Source organism: Daucus carota, chromosome 9 (assembly GCF_001625215.2).
Source record: "Daucus carota subsp. sativus chromosome 9, DH1 v3.0, whole genome shotgun sequence".
Taxonomy (NCBI): domain Eukaryota; kingdom Viridiplantae; phylum Streptophyta; class Magnoliopsida; order Apiales; family Apiaceae; genus Daucus; species Daucus carota.
The window spans coordinates 34,382,290-34,406,144 of NC_030389.2; the positions used below are offsets into that span (position 1 = coordinate 34,382,290).

Sequence of the window (23,855 nt, forward strand, 5' to 3'; positions counted from 1 at the left end):
TCATTTATTAGGAATATAAGACTATGCGTAATTTTTTTATGTGGGAATATCTTGCTAGACAAACATGCATATATTTGTCATTAATCATACAATTTCATATGATTTGATTGTACATTAAAAAAAACTTAGATTAAAATAAAAGTCCCTAAGAGCATCTTCAATGGGGGTGCCAAGAGAGGTGCTAAAATGCCATGTGGTATGATATGGCATAACAATCTTTTTGGCTACCCATTGGAGTGATAGGGATGCCAAGCAAAGTTGCCAATTTTTGGCACCCTTTGGCACCCTCTCAAAATGGAAAAAATTCATTTATTGTAGATAAACAAAATTATAGTATTTTTGACAACCATTGGAGTGAATATTGATAAGAGGGGTGCCAAAAGTAACTTAAAAAAAAGAGAAAATAAAATATTGATATTTTTGATGAATAAGCATGTTTAGCAACTTTGGTTGGCACCTCACATTGGAGATGCTCTAATAATGGTCAAAGCCCACAACCTATCATACTGCTGTAAATCACTAACTGATTCCATTTGTTTCTATTTCTGCATGATATAAACATCTCACCAGCTTCTCACTACTGGGCTCCTTCCGGATCACGCGAGTATCCGCGCGTGCCCAAAACAGTAAACAAAAATATTCTTACACTTCCCCTGCTCTCCCTCTTGTACACTTCTTGCTTTTAGGATGTTGTTCTTAACCTGATCCCCAAGCATCATGGTTGGCTGGTCTTTGTCCGCAGAATCAGAATTTCGAAATAATAATATTAAAAATAATTTTAAATAGTCAAATTTAAAATTTGATTAGAAATGAAAATCAAATATTCACTATATTCTAAAATAAAATTATGAATTATAAAAAATATTATATATTAATTTTAGAACATCAGTCGAAGACTCAGACACTAAATCCCCAATAAATATATATTTAGCTGGTTTGTAGTTTGAGGAAGCATCTGTCTTGTGTGGAAGTGGTGAGTTATGTGTTGGCATTTCATTTGACTTGAGAAAAATATACAACTAAAACCCCACTAAACCCACCCACCCTCCCACTTTTAATTTCTCCTTCATTTTCTTGTCTCTTCTTTCCCTTCCCTTGTGTAAACCTCTGTTTTCCTCTGTTTTTCAGCAACATTTTTGCACTTAATGCTTCTGAAAAAACACCCTTCTTGTTCACTTGAAATGTTGGCTGTGGGAACTACTTATGGTGGCTTTACAAGCAGCAGCTGCACTTCTTTGATAAGGGAACTTCAGGTTAAATAACATTTCTTTTTTATGTTTATATTTTTACTTTCATTTTTAATAATTCTGTTGATATCATGGTTCTTGTTTCTTCTCAAGTTGATAAATTTAAGTAGGATCATATGTGTATGTTCTTTGGTTAATTTATTTTTTGAATTTTTGCATGTTTGTGTGTGTCGGTGAGTGTTTGAAATTGATAACTGAAAAGCCTAAAAGGGTATAATTGTATTTGTGTAGATGAAAAATTTGTGAATTTGTTTACTTGGAAGGGCTTGTTTATGGTCTTGCTGTATCCACAGTGTTTTTTGTAAACTTTGTTGTTCTGATGAGCAGCAAATATGGAGTGACATTGGTGAGACTGAGGCTGACAAAGAGAGCATGTTGGTGGACTTGGAGAGGGAGTGCCTGGAAATTTATAGGAGGAAGCTCGAGGAGGCTGCAAATACGAAGGCTCGTCTTCATCAATCGGTTGCTACTAAGGAAGCTGAATTGGCTACCCTTGTGGCTGCTCTCGGAGAACTTAACATTTCAACAAAGGTACAAAAGCAAATAGTTCATACATAAATATATCTAATTTAGTTTTTTCTTATATATGTTATCGTTTATTGAACTGCCTTGTTTTGTAATAGAATTCTTACTTCGTATTTTCCTTTTTCGTTATTATGATTTGATACACAAAGGATTGTAGTTGTACCGTGAAGTGGTGTCGTCTTTTTGGTAAAATTGTTGCTTATTAAGATTTCCATTTAACTGTATTAGTGCCCTTGACTAATTTTTGTTTTACTGAATATCATTGTCTGGCTGATGTATAAACTTCTGTTATTTTTGGTTTATTTCGTGTTACAAGCTAATGGTGAATAGGATGTAGAGCAATATTTGACTATCTTCATCCAAAAACCAGAGTTTTGTCTTTTATCATGTGCCTTCAATTAACCTTGCTATGCAATTTACAGAAGAAGAAAGCGACGACCCTAAAAGATCAGCTCATGTTAATTTCACCTATAGTCGAAGATCTGAAACTAAAGAAAGAGGAGAGGCTGAAGCAATTTTCGAACATGAAGACACAAATCGATAGGATCACTGCAGAGATTTCAGGATACAGTAATCTTGCCAATTCTGGATTAACATTAGATATGGAGGAACAAGATCTATCACTCAGAAAGCTAAATGAATACCAGACATGTCTTCGGGCCATTCAAAAGGAAAAGGTGGGAAATAACTAGAACATGTTAATCACTTTTTTATTTGTTTTATCTATGAACTACATTTTGTGACTGTAAACTGTCCTATTATGATTTCGCTGTAAATGATGCATTTTAAATGGCTGAAAATTTATTTGTTTGGGATAATTAGCATGATCGTTATAATGGTAGTTTCTTATTCTTCTCACATTGCTCATTGACCGAGTGTTTGCACTACCTCCTTTTTCAGTCTGAACGCCTCCAAAAGATTATGGAATACGTGAATGAGGTGCATATCTTGTGTGGTGTTCTTAAAATAGATTTTAGCAGAACCGTGAAGGATGTACATCCAAGCTTACACACTACAAGTTTAGATCAGTCCAGAAGCATCAGTGATAGTACACTGGAAGGTCTAGAGCAGGCCATCCTTAAGTTGAAAACAGAAAGAAAAGTTCGATTTCAGAAGGTTAGACATGATTCAGATAATATCCAGCTTGATTCTTTGTTTTTTTATAAATATACCTGTTTCTGCATACAAGAATGAAGTACCAACCTTTCATATTGTAGCTGAAAGATATAGTTGCAGCAGTATCTGAACTTTGGAATTTGATGGACTCAACAAGAGAAGAGAAACATAAATTTGCCAAAATTATCTCTATATCATCAGAAACAGAATTTGTAGAACCGGATTCCCTTTCTATGGAGATAATTGAACAGGTTTTTATCACCTTTAACTTTATCATATATTCTACTTGAGGACAGTCTCTGTATTACTGATATTTACTCGACAGGCATCAGCGGAAGTTGAGAGGCTCACCAAGTTGAAAGCAAGCAGAATGAAAGAACTGGTTGTGAAGAAGAGATCAGAGCTAGAAGATATATGTCGTAAGACGCATATTGTACCTGATTCAAATACAGATGCTGACAAATCTCTCGTGATGATCGATTCTGGTATGGAACATCTAAACGAAGCTTAATTTGCTCTTCATTATTACTTTGTTTCAGTCTGCTACGTGATTTATTGAAAAATTCTTCTGCTTTTCAGGTCTTGTGGATCCTTGTGAACTCTTGACAAGTATCGAAGGACAAATAGACAAAGCTAAAGTTGAAGCATTGAGCCGAAAGGGAATTATTGATAGGATAGAGCGATGGCTGTCAGCATGTGAAGAGGAAAACTGGCTTGAAGATTATAACCTAGTAAGCAAGAATGAATATTCAAAGTAGCTTTACCATGTATTGTGAGAAAGACGCTAACTCTGAATTACCTATCTGTTTGTCATTAAATTTCTTTAAGGGTGTGTATGTTACAGTCTAAACTATAGTGTTTATCCAGTAAGTATGTACATTTGACTATTAGAATTTGTTGCATTAATGTCTCAGTTAGATTGGTGGTTTTTGATTTTGTATTTTGATGTATTTTATCAGGACCATAGCCGATACAGTGCTGGAAGGGGTGCACATATAAATCTTAAGCGTGCAGAACGTGCTAGAATAACAGTTACTAAGATTCCAGGTACCTTGTTTTTTTCCTCTATCTATCAGGCCATGTTTTACGAGAGCAAGCTGTTTTGTTGGAGCTAATGTACTAGCCTAAATTTCAGCAATGGTTGATAATCTAATAACAAAGTCTCTGACATGGGAAAGTGAGAGAAGAAAACAATTTCTTTACGATGGGGTATGTTTTGTGGCATTAGATTACAGCTCATAGTCTACCCTGTTGCTAATTTTATAATTTTGTCCAATATTTTGTTGTGTAGTCGCGATTGGTGTCTATACTGAATGATTATAAGGTTACCAGACAACAAAAAGAGGCGGCAAAGAAGCAATACAGGGTAAAAGTTTCTTTTATATGCATTTGGGTATATGTAGTTCCAGGCTTAGATAATTTGTGAAACATCAATCAATACTATGTGGCAAAGAGCCTAATCAACCTCAAGGAAGAAACTATAAACTTAACGTACATTGTCCAAAATGTGGGTTCTAAATTTTCCCTTTTGTTTTTTCTCCATTGTATACTATAACCACTCATTTTTCTCAGAACTGTAGATGCAAAACAATGGAAGTACCCAAGTCATGGATAACTATAATGTTTTTCAATCTTTGCACCGGAGAATATGCATCACTCCTTTCTTACAACAGTTTAATTTTACATCTGTCATTGTCTCAGGACCAAAAGAAGCTCCAGGACTTGCTACTGATAGAAAAAGAATCCTTGTATGGATCAACACCTAATCCTAGAAGAAGCCTTAGTTTCAGAAAGTCAAATGGCTATCATGCTAACGGAAATGGTTCTATGACTCCCGCACCTCGCAGGAGCTCAGTTGGATGTGCAACTCCAGGACTGCAAACCCCGCGTTCATATTCAGGACGACATATTGGGCCTTTTACTGAGATGAGAAGACTGTCTACTGGACCACTGAACTTTGTGGCCACGGGAAAAGAAGATATCATATCTTTTTCATCTGTTTGTGGTTCTGAGCCAGAGTCTCCCCATCAGGGTTGAATTTGGAACTTAAACCGGTATGTATTTACTTAAAGCCTCTAGCCTTTTTTATGTCATTTTACTGTCAAATTTATTATTCTTCACCCATCAAAAATTTAAACCTTTTCAATCTTGGAACCCTGTCTTGCTAATTATTATTCTTGTATAATGCAAACCATGCTCAGAGTAGAAACACCATTACCAAACTGTTACCGATAAACATGCCAAGTCCTTCTCTATACCCTGTCGATAAATACACGCCTTGTGTATTTTTTGTTTTCTTGAGCTTTTAGTTATATTTCTGTGCAGTACCAGCAACATGCGATATGGATCAAGTAAACAACAGAATGCTGGTTTCGAAGTATCAAAAAGATTGTGAATATTAAGTGAGAATAATCAGCACTAGTGTATGTATGATTGTAGAACTACTTGGACAGTGATGACTGACATTTGAGGACCTGCATTGCTTGATTTAGAGAACTATAAAGATGTGGGAAGTGATTGATCGAACGTTGTGGATATGCTACTTCTTTTTTAGACTGACATCCGTGTGTTAGGAAAGATGCAACCAATTGGTCACGTGTGATGAGATTGTGATTTTGTAAATATGTCTGCATTATTTATTGTTGTCCAGTGCAATGTGCTGCAGGAACTTCATTTTTTTTCTTGAAGCAGGTTTGTTTGATTTCAAGGGGTGGTAATAGTAATATTATTATCCCGTTCCAAATGCATTAGTTGATTGCCTGCAGATTCAAAAATTCTACATTCTTCTCTACTATTGCTTGTTTCTAAGATTTTTCGGACTTGGTACCATAACTGTAATGCATTCCAGTCATGTGCACAGGACGTCGTAATCTGCTCCACCCTAGTGTAGTGCTTAGACATCGTGTAATGCTTAGACATGGAAGTTACAGGCAGTCTAGAGCTTCAGCTAGATGTTTTTTCATATTCAAGTTGTTCTAGTCTTTTGATTCAGTAAGTAATATCGAAGTGATGAAACAGACTCTTTACTATCCACAGTTATGTACTTCTTAAGGGTTTTTCCTCTGTTGTTGATCATTCATTTTCATAACAGAAGTTCCATGTCTTCCACGGCAGTGGTCTTTAACTTTGATTGATTTCCGCGATTGAGTAGGCTAATGTCATTATCAACATGAAGGTATCTTACTTTCTTAAAAAAAAAAAAGCGTATTAGAGGACATCCTGTCATGTCTAGAATTTTTCCCTAGGAACCTGCCGACTAGCTCTGCTAACGGTTCTCGACTTCGGTCCATGTGCATGCTCATGTGTATTTGTAGACATTCGAACAATTCCCTCTTTTTAGTTTCTGGCTCTGAAAGTGTCGAAATATATGAGCTAACTTGTTCCATATGCATTAAGTGTGCTGGTAAGTTTAAAATTTAGTGGCCGGAGCATAGTTGGAGGCTATCAGAATGGGAGTTGCATTGACACTGAGAAACAAGCTTTCTTGCTCTTAAAGAAAGTCTCATAAGAATATTTAACATATTTTATTGAATTTTAATTTAGCGGGTAATGAAAAACTTGAATTTCTTGCTTTTTTTAAAGCATCTCCAAGGGCTCTCTAGACAAACTCTTAACTTCAAATTTAAAGAGTCAAATAAAAATGAGAGTTTTAACGGGCTCCTACGAGATCTTTAAAATATGAATAGTATCTATTAGTTCTTAATTTCTATTTATGAATATAATATTAGTCTCCCTCCAACATTTCTTTCCTTTTGTTTTTCCCTCTCATTTATATGAATAAAATATGAATAAAGAGTAAGTATAAAAATGAACATCGGAGTTGTCATCTTTTCAATGTCTTAACTCACCGGGAGCCGCATATAATATTATATTTTAAAAAATGATTTAAGAGGCCCGTTGGAGATGCTCTTATGATCCCGTCCGCCAAGTCTATCATATTTTGAGGGTGTTTGGTCGGGACTTAAGATCCCGGTTTCTGAGTATGGTACATGTTAAAAGCGGAAAAGTAAAGAATGCTACGCCTGTGTATAACTTGCTTGTTTTTATTTTAAACGGTAAAAACAAAATAACAAATATACGAGTATATATTATTCTTTTTGTCTTTTTTAATTGTACTTTTAATGTTTAAATTGATCAATAATATAATTTTCTTCTAATATTTTACAAATTATAATATATATACACAAATATAATCCAGTCTTGATCATTTGTCAATTGAAATTGAATAAGTAAAAAGTGACTCAAAAAGTAAAGAAAGTAATTACACCACATACTTACATAAATCACATGGGTTAATCACCATTCTTCACCACACGTGCAACTGACAGTACCAATATGTTTGGTGGATCGATGAGGCTGCGAAACCCGAGCCCAACTGACACAAAATCACCTAACTTTAAATTATCCAACCTCTCTTTCTCTTTAAAGCTTTGCTCTCACTACCTATAGGCCCCTCCCCACTTTACTCCTTAGAATTACATGCCTATTCTGGACGAGCCGGGTCACACAGGACTGGGAACGTAAGTTTTTTTTTTTTTTACAAATGCAAAAGATTTCATTAACTCGAATATAATACAGTCGGGACAAACCCCCAACTGTCGATACAACCAGGTGATAAAACAAATAGCATTCAAAAAACAATTAGATGAATTGTTTCCTGGTCGTTTAACAGATAGAATTCAATAATTCTTGAAGCTAAGAACGAAATCAAAGACATCCCAAGCGATCCAAATTGCATCAAAATCTCTGGAAACAGTAACATCGCAATTGACCATATCACATAAAAACTATTGATAGCCCAATGTTCAGAAACACCAACCGCATAAATCGAGATTGGAGAAGTGGCACCACAGCTATCTACATGCCGGATACCAGCTATAGACTTGCCGAAGGCACGTCAGCTATCTACATGCCGGAAAGTTAAAATATTTTTGTTTGTTTACAGGTAGAAATATTGAACTTTTTCTAAACTTTAAAATTTGATTTGATATTATTATAATTAAAATATTAAATTTTTTGATAAATTAATCAATATATTCAATCTCCAAATAAATAATGATCTCCAAACACTTTCAATTCGTCTCCAATCTCCATTTATTATCTCCAACAGGTCGTTTGGTTCGTGAGAAAATATAAAGTTATAATACAATTACATCAAGATGATAATTGATAAGTAATTCAGGTATTATTTCGATATCATATATTTGAGAGAGAGATTGAATGAATATGATAGATTTTAAATATTATTTTTGATTAATCGTAATTAATTTACCATATTCTCAATATTTTTTATTTTTTAGTCAGTAGTTTCATTTGGCATTAATAGGTTAAATGCTCTGTTCTAAAAATCGGTGATTAATCATGATTAATCACCGATTAATTCATGTTCCGTAACTCGCCGAACTGATTAAATCTCCGATTAATCACTGATCAATCCGATTAATCCCCGATCAATTCAATTAATCCCCGATTAATCCTTGTTCTGTAACTTTACCGATTAAGTTCGATTCCCGCTTTTTACAACACTGGTTAAATGTATGATATGAATAGTGGTGAAATTAAAAAAAAGGTAATTGCAAATCGCACCCCCTGAGTATCATTCAAAAACGATAGAGTATCTATACTTTAAGAAACTCAACTCGCACCCCTTTATCTTTACTTCTCAAAATCGAGATGCACCCCTGCCGTTAACTTCTGTTAACTCAGTGCACTCCGTTAAGTCACTATATATATAATTGCAATTCAGACCCCCTAACTTACGTTCAAAAACGATATTATACTCATATTTTTGAAAACTCGAATCGCACCACCTATTTTTACATATCAGGAACGATACGCACCCCCTCCGTTACCTTCCGTTAAAATACTCCTCCGTCTCAATTTACATGTCCCTTTTGCTCTTTGAGGAGTTAAATTGACTAATTTTTGACCAACTATTTGAAAATATGTATTTATTATTTTAGAAAACATAAAGTTACATTTTAAAATAGACTATATTTGATTTTTGATGATATTTTTTTAAATTTTTTTGATCAATTTTTCCAAAAAAAAAAAAATTAAAATTTATATATTTTAATCAATAGATAAATTTATGTATTATTTATAATAAATATCACATAATATTTATTTTTTAAATTTAAAATAGTGTATATTTTAAGTACCCAATACACTTTAATACATATGTCACTAAAAATTTAAAATCATTTTGATTTGGGGATAACTTAATTAAACAAAAATTTTAAAAAAATATCATCAAAAAATAAATCCAGTCTATTTGTTTTCGCAAATAATAGAGGGTCCGAATTTCGCAAATAATAGAGGTAATTACAATTCGGACCCCCTATTACCTCTATTAAAATAGGCTATATTTACTTTTTGATGATATTTTTTTAAACAAAATCTAGTATATTTTAATATGTAACTTTCTGTTTCCAAAAGTACCGGTACAATATTGTTTTTGAACGTAAGTTAGGGGGTCCGAATTGCAATTTATATATATATATAGTGACTTAACGGAGTGCACTGAGTTAATGGAAGTTAACGATAGGGGGTGCATCTCGGTTTTGAGAAGTAAAGATAAGGGGTGCGAATTGAGTTTCTTAAAGTATAGGTACTCTATCGTTTTTAAACGATACTTAGGGGGTGCGATTTGCAATTACCTCTTAAAAAAATAAAATTGTTCGAACCTATTTTTCATACCTATCTCTTTTTTAGATTTGAAACTTTTCAAATATCTTGTCATTATATAGAATTAATAAAAATATTCAATCAGATGCGGGGTTTGAATTGAAAAAAGTTTATACAAAATACTAGATGTACATAATACACATGGGTCTTGGTCTGTGGCATATGATTGCCGGGGCCTGTTAAATAACATACTGGTCTTGGACCGTTGGATGCATATCCAGCTGCCAGGATTATAACAAAATTTTAATACGTCTAGCGCTTTTTAACCGCTAGACGAGAAAATCCTGTCTAGCGCTAACAAAAAGCGCTAGACGGATTTTTCCGGTGACGTTTTAAAAAAATGTTATAATCCTGGTCGCTGGATATTTATCCAACGGTCAGAAAACTATATACTCCCTCTGTCCCTCTCATTACTTTACAGTTACTATTTTGGGATGTCCCTCTCATTTCTTTACGTTACCATGAATAGTAAGTTTTTCTCATCATTACACCCACTATCTTCCCCTACTATCTCATATTTAACAATAAAAACTACTATTACACCCACTACTTTCCTCCACTATCTCAAATCTATTATTAAATATTGGTAGGTCCCGCCACTTTACCCACTTTTCATCTAACTTCACTCATTTTTCATACATTGTCTTGGTCTCCGTGTCCCCCTCCAATGTAAACAATTGAGGGGGACGGAGGGAGTATTACTTAACCCTTCCCCAGCAATTATATGCCAAAAAAAATATTATAATTCTGACCGCTGGATATTCATCCAATGACCAGAAAATTATATGTTACTTAACTCCTCACTAGCAATCATAGGCGAGGACCAGTACCCAATACACATATGGAGGTTCATGTCATGTATCTGTTACTCAAATACAAATACAACATGAAAATTCAAACATTGACACCAAAAAAATGAAACAACCTGACACGATACATTACATGAAAATTTTTATGTGCTTAAAAATACACGAAATGAAAAAAATAAAATATTAAATTACATTTTAATATTTTAAAATTTTTTATTTAATAAAATTTATATATTATTGGATATTCAAAATTGTTTAAATTTTATTATAATTGAAAATATATTTTTTTAATATTTATTTTTATATCATTTATTACAAATGTAACAATTTGACTTCACCCTTCAATTTTTTAAGCACATAATTTTATTTATAAACTTTCTCATATTTACTTTTAGTATGTTTAATGATAATTTTAATTATTTAACATGTTTTTCATATTTATCTTATGTGTGCATTATCAAAATTTTATTGATTGAAATTATTTGCAATTTATACTATAATAATCGTGTATAAATATTAATATACAATAATTTTATACGCATTAATAACTTCATTATAAGAGGTAAAGAGAAATGAATCACAAATTCTTAGAATTAAAACTTAGTAGGTTCAAAATGCGCCAAAGAAAAAAGTAAATATTCCCTCCAAAAGCTTCTGCAAATTGAAGTGCCCGTGCATGAAAATCAACCTTTACCCTATATCACGTTTAATCCAACTTTACATGACTTTCGAAAAGCTCACAAAGAATAAAACAAGGAAGTAAAGAATGTAAAATACAACACACGATGTCACAACCAAGTACATAACTTAATAATTAGCTCTACAATCTATGTACACATGTATAATAAGGTAGATGGTCTTCCTAATTGTTGGAACAGTTTTTCAAGTTTTTTATCATAATAAAAATATCAAAATTTAGAATAAACATCAGATAAATCTTACAATGATAAAATATCAATGTCCTAATAGTCTCTTTAAGTTATTTTTGACATGTACTTTTAGACTCGGTTTCATAATTCTTTTTTGAAAATAAAAATCTGACATTTAAAAATTATTTAAAAAAATGAAAAATATTATAAAATCATACACTCTAAAACCTTCCCATTTCCCATCAATTTTTGTAGTAAAAAACCAAAAACCCTAATGATATAAACACAAACCATAGTGTACTATTACTTACAAAACTTATACATACAACACTGTCTTGGTCCAGTCTTCCCTGTCTCTCTCTCACCCTCTCCATCTCTCTCCTACACCTGCTCTCTCTCTCTCTCTCTCTCTCTCATCAAAACCCTAAAGAAAGAAGATTGTACCTTCATTGATTTGTGTCACAATTAATCTCAAAGACCCATCTCCCAAATCTCTACAAATATATGTACTTGTATGTATAGGGCTTGGTGAAGATGGATGTTCAGAGTCTTGCTATTGTTCTTCAAGCTGCACTTAGTCCAAGGCCAGATGAGAGGAAAGCAGCTGAACAAAGCCTCAATCAGGTTATCTTTATATACATCAGTGTTTTTTGTTATCTATGTGTGTAGGGAGACTTTGTTTAGGTGTTTCTTGATTGGTAAGAATGATAAATTTATGATCAAGATTGATAGGGGTGTGGATTTTCTTGATCAAGGTGTTGTTTTTAGTAGGGCGATGTTTGTGTTTGCGTATATGAATGTGGATTATGTGATAATTAAGGGATTGGTGGTTTCCCATTGATTGCGATTTTTATTCATTTTGTCCTGTTTGGAGTGATTATGGTTCTTGATTGAGTTTTTGATGTACCCTTTTTTCTGAATTCAATAATGCGGAATTTGAGATATTGATTTAGTTGATAAATGATTGCGTATTTGTTTGAGGTGTTTCGATTTGTTTAGGGTTTTTTGGTTTAAATTTTGTAGATTCAGTATGCACCTCAGCATTTGGTTAGGATGTTGCAAATTATTGTAGATGGGAATTGCGACATTGCGGTACGACAAGTTGCAAGTATACATTTCAAGAACTTCATTGCGAAAAACTGGTCCCCTCATGATTTAGGTATGTTTTTTTTTTTGCTTAATTAGGATCTGGGTTATTTTTGAACTAAACCTAGTTTGTGGTGTGCTTATTGTGAAATATTGTGTTGTAAAGGTGAGCAATCAAAGATCCTGCCTGCTGACAAAGATTTGGTTCGGCAAAATATTCTTGTGTTTATTGTCCAAGTACCACCTTTGCTGAGGTAAGTTGTTTTCGCTCCTTGGTTTGTTATTTTGATGTTAATTCGGCATAATAGGCTTGATTTTAGTTATAAAGCTTTCTTGTTATTAAAATTTGACCCTGTTTCTTACAGGGCACAGCTTGGTGAGTGCCTCAAGACAATTATACATGCAGACTACCCAGAGCAATGGCCAGCTCTTTTACATTGGGTGAAACATAATCTGCAAAATCAGCAAGTTTATGGAGCTTTGTTTGTGTTGAGGATCCTTTCTAGAAAATATGAGTAAGTTGAAGGCTTATTATATGGATACTGTAATAAGAATCAGTTATCTTGATTATTAATTCATTTTAATTATTTTAATTTTTTTATGTTAATTATAGGTTCAAGTCTGATGAGGAGCGGGCTCCAGTTCATTACATTGTTCAAGAGACATTCCCTAATATGCTGATCATATTTAATGGTCTTGTTCAAATTGCCAGTCCTTCAATAGAAGTTGCAGACTTGATCAAGCTCATCTGCAAAATTTTTTGGTCTTGCATATATGTAATTAATATTTGTTGCTACTCATACAACAGCTACCTATTAAGCTTTTTCTCCTACAATTTTCTGGCTATCTTACCTATAACTTCGTGAATATCTGATTCTATATATGTTGGAATTTATCAAATTTTCAGTTGGAGATTCCAAAGCAATTATTTGAATCAAATGCGTTCAATGCTTGGATGGTTCTTTTCCTAAATATATTGGAGAGACCTGTACCTCTTGAAGGTCAACCAGCTGATCCAGAGCTCAGAAAATCATGGGGTTGGTGGAAGGTCAAAAAGTGGACAGTTCACATATTAAATCGTCTTTACACACGGTGAGGTCATTAATTTGAAAATAATAATCATCTTTTGATGTTTAGAATATATATATATGATATCCTTATGTCCACTCGGCGGCGGAGGGACAGCACCCTGAAATCTGAAAATTGTGATTTTTCTCTTAGAAGTATAGCAGGGCAATCCAGTAGTCCAGCCACAATTAAGCTCAGAACTTGGTTACTCTTTTTCGTCTCTCTCCCTTAAACCTTCAAATCCCAATAATTATAACAAAATTTTCATTGACTTTCTTTTCTTTATTTTGTTTTATTCTATTTTTTTTGTGCGTTTGCATCACACCTAAACAAAATTAGAAAATTTGGAATAATATGTCCATTGTTTATAAAAGTATGTTAGAAGTATTCTTTGTTTTAGTGCTACTTGAATTAATTTGGCTCAAAATTAATCATCTTTATATAAAAACCTGCTTTTATACATTTCATTGTACTATTGAATTAGTTGGTTTTGCATAACACACATATATGTGCTCACCCCAAGATCTCATCCTGGCTCCATCATTGCGTCTACTGTTGTCTCACAGATTTGGTGATTTGAAGCTTCAAAACCCAGAAAACAGAGCTTTTGCCCAGATGTTTCAAAAGAATTATGCTGGGAAGATCTTAGAATGCCATTTAAATTTGTTAAATGTGATCAGGGTTGGCGGTTATCTTCCTGACAGAGTTACCAACCTTATCTTGCAATATCTGAGCAACAGGTTATCCATATGTTCATCAATATCCCTTAAATTTTACAAAACATTGTTATGTGTATAAGCTAAACTAAATGTTCTATGCCATTTAATATACTTGCAGTGATTATGATTTGGAAAAGATGGGGGTGTTCTCAACATGTTTTGATGAGTTTAAAATTATATATATAAGCTTTATCTACAACAGAAAGAAACTAGAAGCTTGCATGCACTTGTCTAGTATAATTATTTTCTTCGTGAAGCATAAATTCATTAGATATTGCAGTCTGTTCATGGGAATCCTTTTGATGCTTAGTTTTGAATATAATATGCTTCTGATGCTATGCATTGAGAATCTCATGTCTACAAACGCGCGCCTTTAGATGTTTTTTACATATGCACCTTCCTTTGTCTTCCTGATGTAGGGATAACACTAGTGTCTATATATATTCATCCTGCTTGAGGAATCTCAGGAGTGATACTTTGTTGAAGTGGAATTTGCTCTGCACTAATTTTCGAATTTGCATCCTGAAGAAAATGATGCATAATGGCTACTGTTAAATACCATGATTAGTTGAAATTTGTTTCATTTGCTTAAATTTTACCATTACTGCTTGGTGATTTTTTTGCTTGCTTCTTTGTAGCCTGTTTTTCTTTCCCTTTCGTGGATCTTTAGTAATCATATAACTTTTAATCCAGTGTTTCGAAGGGTACTATGTACAATCTGCTTCAACCAAGAATGGATATCATACTTTTTGAGATAATTTTTCCATTAATGTGCTTCAATGACAATGACCAAAAGCTTTGGGATGAAGACCCACATGAATATGTGAGGAAGGGTTATGGTGAGTCTTTAGAATATTCTCATATTTTCTGCGGTAACGCGACAGAAATTGTTAATAAACCTGTATTTTCTGTACAGTAGACTTGAATAATGGTCATCAAATTGTACTTTAAACTTTCAGTATTGTGTTCTACGGAGCTTCCTGTCTTGAATACGGATTGCTATATTGATAATATTTTCCTTTCTATGCAGACATAATAGAGGATTTATACAGTCCCAGGACTGCTGCTATGGATTTCGTTAGTGAGTTGGTAAGAAAGCGTGGGAAAGAGAACCTTCAGAAGTTTATACTATACATTGTCGAGATTTTTAGAAGGTATAGGTGGAAATGTATGTAGCAATTAGATCTAATGATAATTGACTCCTGTTAATATCTATCTATATATGTATATGCAGATATAATGATGCAGCTATAGAACATAAGCCCTATAGACAGAAAGATGGTGCCCTACTGGCAATTGGAGCACTCTGTGATAAACTGAAGCAAACAGAACCTTACAAGTCTGAGCTTGAGCGCATGTTAGTGCAACATGTTTTTCCCGAGTTCAACAGTCCTGTGGGTCATCTTAGAGCCAAGGTTTTTACTTGTATCTAACCTTCAATATTTCACTATTTAGTATTTACCGTATCAGTAAACAAAGTAACAAACTGTTATGCACTTTCATGCCTTGCATTTAACTATGTTGCAAATTATCTTCGATTTTTGTTTATATATCTTAATCAGATCTGTTTTAAAGAAGATATATTTTGATTTATGTTTTGTTTTGTGGTAGACGTTTTTTCTTATTTTTTTAATTTTAATATTTCACCACTGTTAGTAGCTAGGAGAAAAGAACTATAAATGGTGTTCGTATTTATCTCACATAATGCAGTAATGAATCCAATTTCCATACTAGATCTCTTCTCAAGTTCATTACACATCAAGAGAGTACAAATATCTAGTTGCTTAAAGAAGTTCCAGCATGTATAGTTTCTTGTTCCAGCAGTCTGTGACAACTCGTTCATGGATTCATAGCAACCTGATTACCTAAACATTTGATAATGTTGTATAGGTGGACACTAATACTCTCTCATGTGCTAAAACAGGAGAACTTATGCTTTCTTTTCTATTAGTCAATCTCCATCTATATAGATTTAGACGTGTAGATGTTAATTTTATACATATTATAACACATTCACATGCTCTAATTGCGTGCAGTATTGGATTAAATTCCAAACTGTAATCTTGGATTGGTTGAATATCACAATTTATACTCAAGCAGCTTGTATTAGACATTTTCATATTTTTTATCATCTCGTTCTAATTATTGTCATATGATGCGGAAAATCAGGCGGCCTGGGTTGCTGGACAATATGCACATATTAACTTCTCAGACACAAACAATTTCCGTAAAGCACTGCAAAGTGTTGTTGCTGGGATGCGAGACCCAGAGCTTCCGGTTCGCGTAGACTCTGTTTTTGCATTGCGTTCATTTGTTGAAGCCTGCAAGGGTAGAGTGATTTTTGTTCGATTAGTTTTTGCTCTCCGGATATTTCTTGTTTTTTAATACTTCCAACTTGATTTGCAGATTTGGATGAAATTCGACCTATTCTTCCACAGTTACTAGATGGTATGTAAAACACACAAGTAATTTACTAGCTATGATGCACTGTTAATGGATAATTATTACTTATCATGAATTCTCTCTATCAGAATTTTTTAAGCTTATGAATGAAGTTGAGAATGAGGATCTTGTTTTTACTCTGGAGACCATTGTGGACAAGTTTGGCGAAGAGATGGCACCCTTTGCTCTTGGATTGTGTCAGAATCTGGTGACACTCTAAACTCCTTAACTTATATTCATTTTTCTCGTAGCTCGTCAAAATTAATAACTTTAATTTTGATCAGGCTGCTGCCTTTTGGAGGTGTATGCATACTGCTGAGGATAATGATGAGGCTGATGATCCAGGTGCTTTGGCAGCAGTTGGATGCTTGCGGGCCATAAGCACAATCCTTGAGTCGGTGAGCAGCCTTCCTCAGCTGTTTGTTAGCATCGAGCCAACTTTACTTCCAATAATGCGTCGGATGCTTACTACTGATGGACAAGGTACTTGCTGTCAAGTTTAAAGTTTCTAAAGTACTTGTGATCTTGTATGCCCAGTAAATATTTAATAGCAGTGATAGTTACATTTCACCAGTCTGCCAATTTTTTAGTGTACTCTTACCTCAAAACAGTTTAATACGTTCTTATAATCAACACATATTTTCAGAGGTTTTTGAGGAAGTTCTAGAAATTGTATCATATATGACTTTTTACTCGCCGACGATATCTATGGACATGTGGACTCTCTGGCCATTGTTGATGGAAGCTCTATCTGACTGGGCTATAGATTTTTTTTCAAGTAAGTTATATTACAATGTCTCCCTTCCCATTTCCTCTGTTTCTTTGGTTCCTTGTTTTTTCTATTTAAATAGTCGTAGTTTTTTTGTGGATCCAGTAATCTGCAAATAGATGTTCTGTTCTGTTAATTTATGAGATGCATTATCATTTTAACAGCCTAGGGTTGGAATAAGGTTCTGGTAGATATTCAGAAGTAGGATTTTCAATTGTAAGTTGAGAGAGTATAAGTTCCTTGTTTGCACTGTGAAGGAGCTGGAGTATCTCCATTTCCGATTACCAGGCTAGGCTCCATGTGGGAATTTTATTCTATACAGATTTTGCTTTTGAGCCTTTCATATTTTTTATAAATAAAAAAGAAAAACATTATGTTTCTCTTTCTTCTATAAAGTAGCAACTGTTTTAGTGGTTCCCAAAGAGCAGAGGTACCTCATGAGGAAGAGTAAGCAACCTGCCTGCTGTGGCGGGGCAGCTTTTTTCTTTCACAATATGACCTGGACGATTATCCCTACCCGTATAGCTGGAAGGTTTTGATTCTTTTGTTCCGGGAGGTTCTAGGTAGTCTAAATCGGCGAGGGCGCGAGGCTAATGACAAGCAGGGGGCCCTAGTCAAAATCGGTTTATGGGGCCCTAATTCGTATATACTCCGCGTTATCTTCTGATCTATATATAGATAATTTTTGAATTCGCGGCAACAAATGTTTTGGGGCCTTAAGCGCAAGGCTTGCTCGCCTATAGGCAGGCCACGGTGGACAAGTGTCAATTTTTGTTTGCTTAGTAATGTGTTCCCACTTTTGGTACATAGCATGTTAGGGGTTCTGATACAATTGGCTAATTTGCTATTAACCATAATGAGATCTTAAACTTAAGGTACAACTGAGCTTCGAGGAACAAGTGAATTTCCTATCAGTCACTGTTAGTCATAACTATAATGTTTAGATTAGCTACCTTAGCTACATATTGGATTCATTGTTAGGCTCTTTGTAGTAATGACTAAACTTGAATTATTTTAAGATGTGTCACTTTTTCAATCCCGTGTGAAAGTATTCTACTGGGTCTGCAACTTTCTATTTTTAAGCACAAGCACAGTAAAAGGGGAATACATGTAATATACCAATAACTCAATAATTTTTCATATAAACAGGTGGATATAGTTTCCATTTTGCAGGATAATCAAGATGGAACATATAATTTGTTATTGCTACTCTATGTATCGGAAATTTACTGTAGCTACACAATGTATTCTTTCTTATGTAACCGTGTTTTTATGAATTTTGTATTTCTAGATATCCTGGTTCCTCTAGACAATTTTATATCCAGGGGTACAATGCATTACCTCACTTGCAAGGAACCAGACTACCAGCAAAGTCTCTGGAATGTGATTTCAACTGTGAGTAGACCTTTGATTGTACTTATTCTTATATGATTTTTTCTCTCAGAGAAGCTTGTTTACTTACTCTCATAATGTCATTGTGTAGATCATGGTTGATAAAAATATGGAGGACAATGATATAGAGCCTGCACCGAAGCTCATTGAAGTGGTGTTCCAGAACTGCAGGGAGCGGGTGGATCACTGGGTTGAACCTTATATAAGAATCACTGTGGAGCGGCTGCGTCGAACTGAGGGAGCATATCTCAAATGTCTATTGATTCAAGTGGTAATGATTATGAGTTCCTTTTCTTCCAAGTACTCCCTCCGTCCCACTCATTTTGTCACTTAGACCAAATTTTGGTCATATTGACCCATTTATAATGGAAACTACTTATATTTTGTGATAATTATATATATTTTTTAATTACTACCACAAAATATACTTGCCGTATTATAAGATTTTATTTTTAAATCTGTACTATACTGTTAAAGTCAAAATATTGAAAGTTTGGTCGGTCGGTCATTACTTGGGCCAGTTTATGGGCCTCTTTTTTTTTATAACATGTTTTAATGAGTATTTTTTATTATAACTAAAACATGTTTTAACATACTCATCAAAACATATTTCTCAGGCCTATTAATTTAATAATCTTTTGACGTGCTTAATTATTAGAAACTTATTTAACATGCCCAATAAAAATATATTAACTCAAACACGTCTATTAATTATTTAAAAACCTTTTTTGATTAATAGACATATATAATTTAACATAAATGTATCATAGAAATAAATAATTATTAAAACACATGCAATAATAGAACAAATAATGTAAGTCACCAGGAATATAAATTGTCATTTGAGGTCAAAATTTGGTCAGCTTGACCAACAAAGTCAGATTAGGACAAAATAAGTGGGACTGAGGGAGTAATAATTATATGCTTTTGCACCTTTTTTGCTTTACTTTGGTCTGAACACATTCTGCTTTTCTTGACAATGCCTACAAACCCTAAACTATTTACTTTAATATGGTGTATAAACATGCATGCATTTTTTGTAAAGCTGTGAACTTTATCTAATTTGTAACTTATCTTTATATTGGTGCATTTTCTATATATTGTGCATGTGGACACCTATGGGCATATTAACGTGATGTGACTGTTATACAAACAACACAAGATACTTTTGTGTTCTAAAGCTTACCTGCTCTTTTGCAGATTGCCAATGCCCTTTACTACAATGCTTCTTTGACGCTTAACATACTGCAAAAACTTGGTGTCGCAACAGAAATATTTAATCATTGGTTCCAGATGTTACAACAAACTAAAAGGAGTGGAGTACGAGTAAATTTTAAGAGGTGATTAAGTTTTTTTAAAGATCTGCTTTTAACAACTGCTTGGGTCCCAACTCTTTCTCCACTTCTATCATGTTTGTTTCTCATGAAATGTGTATCATATATGTTATAGAGAACACGATAAAAAGGTTTGCTGTCTGGGCTTAACAGCTTTGATCACACTTCCTGTGGATCAGTTACCCGGGGAGGCCTTGCAGCGTGTTTTCAGGGCCACTCTTGATCTACTTGTTGCATACAAAGATCAAGTAGCAGGTAGGTCATTGAATACTCGCTTTTCTCCCTTTTCGCCTTTCTTCTATATCTGTTCCCACTTCCCAGTAAAAGTATATGCAGTCATTTTCTGAAATAGGTAAGTTTTTTTCATCATCATCAACTAGTACATGATATTTGTTGCGTGCAGAAGCTGCAAAGGAGGCAGAGGCTGAGCATGATGATGATATGAATGGCTTGCAGTCTGATGAGGAAGATGACGCAGAATGGTCTGACAAAGAAATGGGTGTTGATGCTGAGAATGGAGATGAAGATGATAACAAAACACTTCAAAGATTGGCTGCACAGGTGCGTTACAACTTTAGTCGATTTGAAAAAAGAAACTGGAATATATAAATTATGTCCTTTTCTAATCAATATAATGTATTCAATACATCATAGTTTTTATTTTCATATACAGAAATTTAAGTTTTTATTTTCTAATCTATATAATGTATTTAATTCGTCATGATGTCTTAAATTGAAATTGTTTTTCCATTTCATGTAGTGCAATATTGTAGATACTAGAGATGTAGACGTGCTTAGTCTAGAATTATTGGAACATATATTATTTCTGTAAATTTAAATCATAGAAGTAAAGTTAGTTGATATGATATGGCTGTATTGTCACAGAACATGAATCATTTGCATAATTTATCGGGAACATAAACTTACTAGTTATATGCTAACATGAGCTGTAGGCGAGGGCTTTCCGTTCAAATGATGAAGACGATGATGATACAGATGATGACTACAGTGATGATGAGGTACAGCAGTCACCAATTGATGAAGTTGACCCTTTTGTGTTCTTCGTGGATTCAACCAAAGGTAAATATACTGCAGCTAACAATGAAATCTCTAATTTAATAAATAGAAAAAGAGTTGGATTATTTTATACTAAACATATAATCTGTTCTTGGTTCCAACTCTTTGTATCTAGCTATGCAAGCACGTGATGAAACAAGATTCCGGTCCCTTACACAAGCACTTGATTCACATAATCAAGCACTAGCCAATGCTGTTTTTCAGCATGCCGAGCAGAGAAGAGTTGAGATTGAGAAAGATAAGTTGGAGAAAGCATCACGAGTCGCACCTCCTTCATGATTTCTGTGGCACAAAGGGTTCTGTAACTCATATTTTGGGTTCCTTCTTTTTTTTCTTTGGCTTTCCATTCATCTAGATATACTGCGTAGCAAAAGAGTTGCGGCAAGCGTGGATAGAGTTTTGTGTTGGTTCGCTAGTCACGAGTGTCTCATTTACAAATATAAGAAAGAATTTGGAACTTGGAAGGATCATGGTTCCCTAACCTGTGGTTTGAACATCCATCTTGTTCTGGCTACCGGGTATTTTGTCCTTATAGAATGCTCTGTAGTTTAGGTTCAGTTTGTATACGGGTCAATTGCCCATTCAAGGGGGTATAGGGATGGATTAGGAAACCCTCTCATTCAGCGTAAGAGAGGTTGCATACCGAGAACGGTTTGTATCGATATTCTTTGTTGGTACCATATATTTGTTGTGGAGTTCCCATTTATTGGTTCCAAGCTGGAAATTTAAGTCATTGTAATGCTTCGGAGGACCGGCATGCTTTGCACTAAGAACACCAATTTATTGAGATTTGGCTATATCAATGATATGGGTTTTTTTAGTTCTGTCTAGTTTAAAGAACCTATGGTTAATAAGCGCTAGTAATTGGAGTGTATGTTACTAAGCGCGTCACAATGTAATAGTTTTAAATCGGTTCGTCTTATAATTAATCATCAACCTCTGACCATTTTTGCGAAACTAATGGTCTAGGGGAGTACATGTTAAAGGTCTAGGGAAAGACACGTTAAAGGAAGTGGATTATAGATGTATAATATTATGATTTGTTGGGGATAATAGAAAAAAGAAATGTAATAATTAAAAATAAATGAATATAATAGAAGCATGACATAATTTTTAGGAAATGGATATGAGGAGATTATGGTAGAGCATTGAGCATTTTTTTAAAAAAAATTGGGGTGTGATATCTAGATATAGGTTTATAAGATATAAGAAATGGAATGAAAAGAGTGAAATCATAAATAATTATTCATGATATGTCAAAATTTATTTCATTTTCATAAAATTCATCCATCCCATTAAAATACAACGACGTGAGTAGGGGATAGTATGACACGGTTCGGCTCGGTTTTCTCCGGAAATTGGAACCGAAATCATATAACTTCGGTTTTTAAAATTGAAAACTACAACTGCCAGTTCGAGTTCGGGTTCAGTTTAGAAAGCTCCGGTTCGGTTTAGGTTACAAAATCGACAAATGATGCACTATTATTTCTTTTGTTCGAGGAAGTTAGTTAATTGTATGCACCATTATTCATCGATTCATCGGTTTCTGAAAATGATGATACTTTTTTATACTCTCAAGAGACAATAAGGAATGACAGTGTGTCCATCTAAATTTGTTCGGCAACAAGGAACAACACATTCTGATGTTGATTTGCACGGAAAGGAGTTAGTAGGAAAAGGAAAGAAAACTGCAACTTCAATATTGCTTGTCATGTGTTTGTGTTACTAATCTTAACGCAATGAAACAACAGGTAAGTTTTACGAAAAGGAAGGATACAACAGGTAAGTTTTACGAAAAGGAAGGAAAATTGTGCTACTTCAATGTTGCTTGTCATGTGTTTGTGTTACTAATCTTAACGCATTGAAATAACAGGCAAGTCTTAACAACAGCTTGGAATCATTCATTACATAAACTAACCTAGCAGTAGCTGGAAATCTTATAATTATTTATATAAAAACAATATTTAATTAATTATTTAAATAATCGGTTCGGTTTGGTTTTAATCAATAACCGGAACCACCGAACCATGAACTCAGATAAATTTACAAATTTTCGTTTTCGGCTCGGTTCTTTACGGCTCTGTTTTTATCGGTTTTACCGGTTTCGGTCCATTTCCGTTTTTATTTCGATTTTTTGCTCAGCCCTAATTTTGAGAGTAGATGTCAGACCCTTGGCTCTTTGCTGAATATTCAAATTTTATTATTTCAAATACAATTCTATCTGTTAAGTTACATTAGTAGACATGTCCAGGGGTGTCCGCGGGTCAGTTTGGACGGGTTATAATTCTGCGGGTCAGTTTGGGCGGGTTATAAACAATTATTTAACCCAATCTAATAACTTCAGGCCGGTAATTTTTGAACGTATTACAAAAAAAATTATCACATGACTCAACCCTTCTAATTATATCTAATGTTTCAGAAATCGCTAGGCGTCCCAGGGCGATCGGGGTACCTTCTAGCGATTAATCGGGAAATCGGGGATTAATCGGAAAGATTAATTGGAGCATTAATAGGAAATATATTATTTTTAAATTATTATAATTTAATAATTTTATCTACTTTTCACTATTAGTAGAGTCAAACTGGTAAGCAATATAATATCATATATTAAAAATAAATACTTGATACATGTAATACAAAATTATTGATTAAATAAATATATATCAATTAGTATCTTATAAATAAAGTAAGAAATATTAAATAAAATTAATCATT

The 23,855-nt window shown here is 33.9% G+C and overlaps 2 protein-coding genes across 2 annotated transcripts; both read left to right on the forward strand.

The window, feature by feature from the left end:
- The first annotated feature begins 939 nt into the window (after positions 1 to 939).
- Positions 940 to 5,635, forward strand: LOC108203098 (65-kDa microtubule-associated protein 6). The gene is made up of 12 exons (XM_017371834.2): positions 940 to 1,253; positions 1,575 to 1,778; positions 2,195 to 2,449; positions 2,673 to 2,888; positions 2,990 to 3,139; positions 3,214 to 3,373; positions 3,468 to 3,619; positions 3,848 to 3,935; positions 4,024 to 4,097; positions 4,180 to 4,254; positions 4,590 to 4,942; positions 5,214 to 5,635. Exons 1-11 carry the CDS (start codon positions 1,146 to 1,148, stop codon positions 4,923 to 4,925), a joined length of 1,818 nt encoding a protein of 605 aa, XP_017227323.1. The 5' UTR covers positions 940 to 1,145; the 3' UTR covers positions 4,926 to 4,942; positions 5,214 to 5,635.
- A 5,927-nt stretch (positions 5,636 to 11,562) lies between these two features.
- On the forward strand, positions 11,563 to 21,964 carry LOC108202666 (importin beta-like SAD2). Its single transcript, XM_017371161.2, has 22 exons — positions 11,563 to 11,877; positions 12,277 to 12,412; positions 12,506 to 12,593; positions 12,705 to 12,854; positions 12,953 to 13,115; positions 13,247 to 13,431; positions 13,974 to 14,147; positions 14,820 to 14,965; positions 15,157 to 15,280; positions 15,361 to 15,541; positions 16,296 to 16,455; positions 16,533 to 16,574; positions 16,658 to 16,776; positions 16,853 to 17,051; positions 17,215 to 17,346; positions 18,629 to 18,732; positions 18,821 to 19,000; positions 19,930 to 20,069; positions 20,179 to 20,318; positions 20,467 to 20,624; positions 21,017 to 21,143; positions 21,256 to 21,964. The coding sequence occupies exons 1-22, from the start codon at positions 11,788 to 11,790 to the stop codon at positions 21,417 to 21,419; spliced, it is 3,102 nt and encodes a 1,033-aa protein (XP_017226650.1). The 5' UTR covers positions 11,563 to 11,787; the 3' UTR covers positions 21,420 to 21,964.
- The last annotated feature ends 1,891 nt before the right edge of the window (positions 21,965 to 23,855 follow it).

Bases quoted from the DNA above. Each gene is read 5' to 3' on its own strand.
- LOC108202666 (XM_017371161.2), top strand. From the start codon at position 11,788: ATGGATGTTCAGAGTCTTGCTATTGTTCTTCAAGCTGCACTTAGTCCA. The intron at 13,116-13,246 runs GTAATTAATATT...TCAAATTTTCAG, and splicing joins TTTTTTGGTCTTGCATATAT to TTGGAGATTCCAAAGCAATT. The intron at 20,319-20,466 runs GTAGGTCATTGA...TGTTGCGTGCAG, and splicing joins ATACAAAGATCAAGTAGCAG to AAGCTGCAAAGGAGGCAGAG.
- LOC108203098 (XM_017371834.2), top strand. From the start codon at position 1,146: ATGCTTCTGAAAAAACACCCTTCTTGTTCACTTGAAATGTTGGCTGTG. The intron at 1,254-1,574 runs GTTAAATAACAT...TCTGATGAGCAG, and splicing joins CTTTGATAAGGGAACTTCAG to CAAATATGGAGTGACATTGG. The intron at 3,140-3,213 runs GTTTTTATCACC...TTTACTCGACAG, and splicing joins CTATGGAGATAATTGAACAG to GCATCAGCGGAAGTTGAGAG.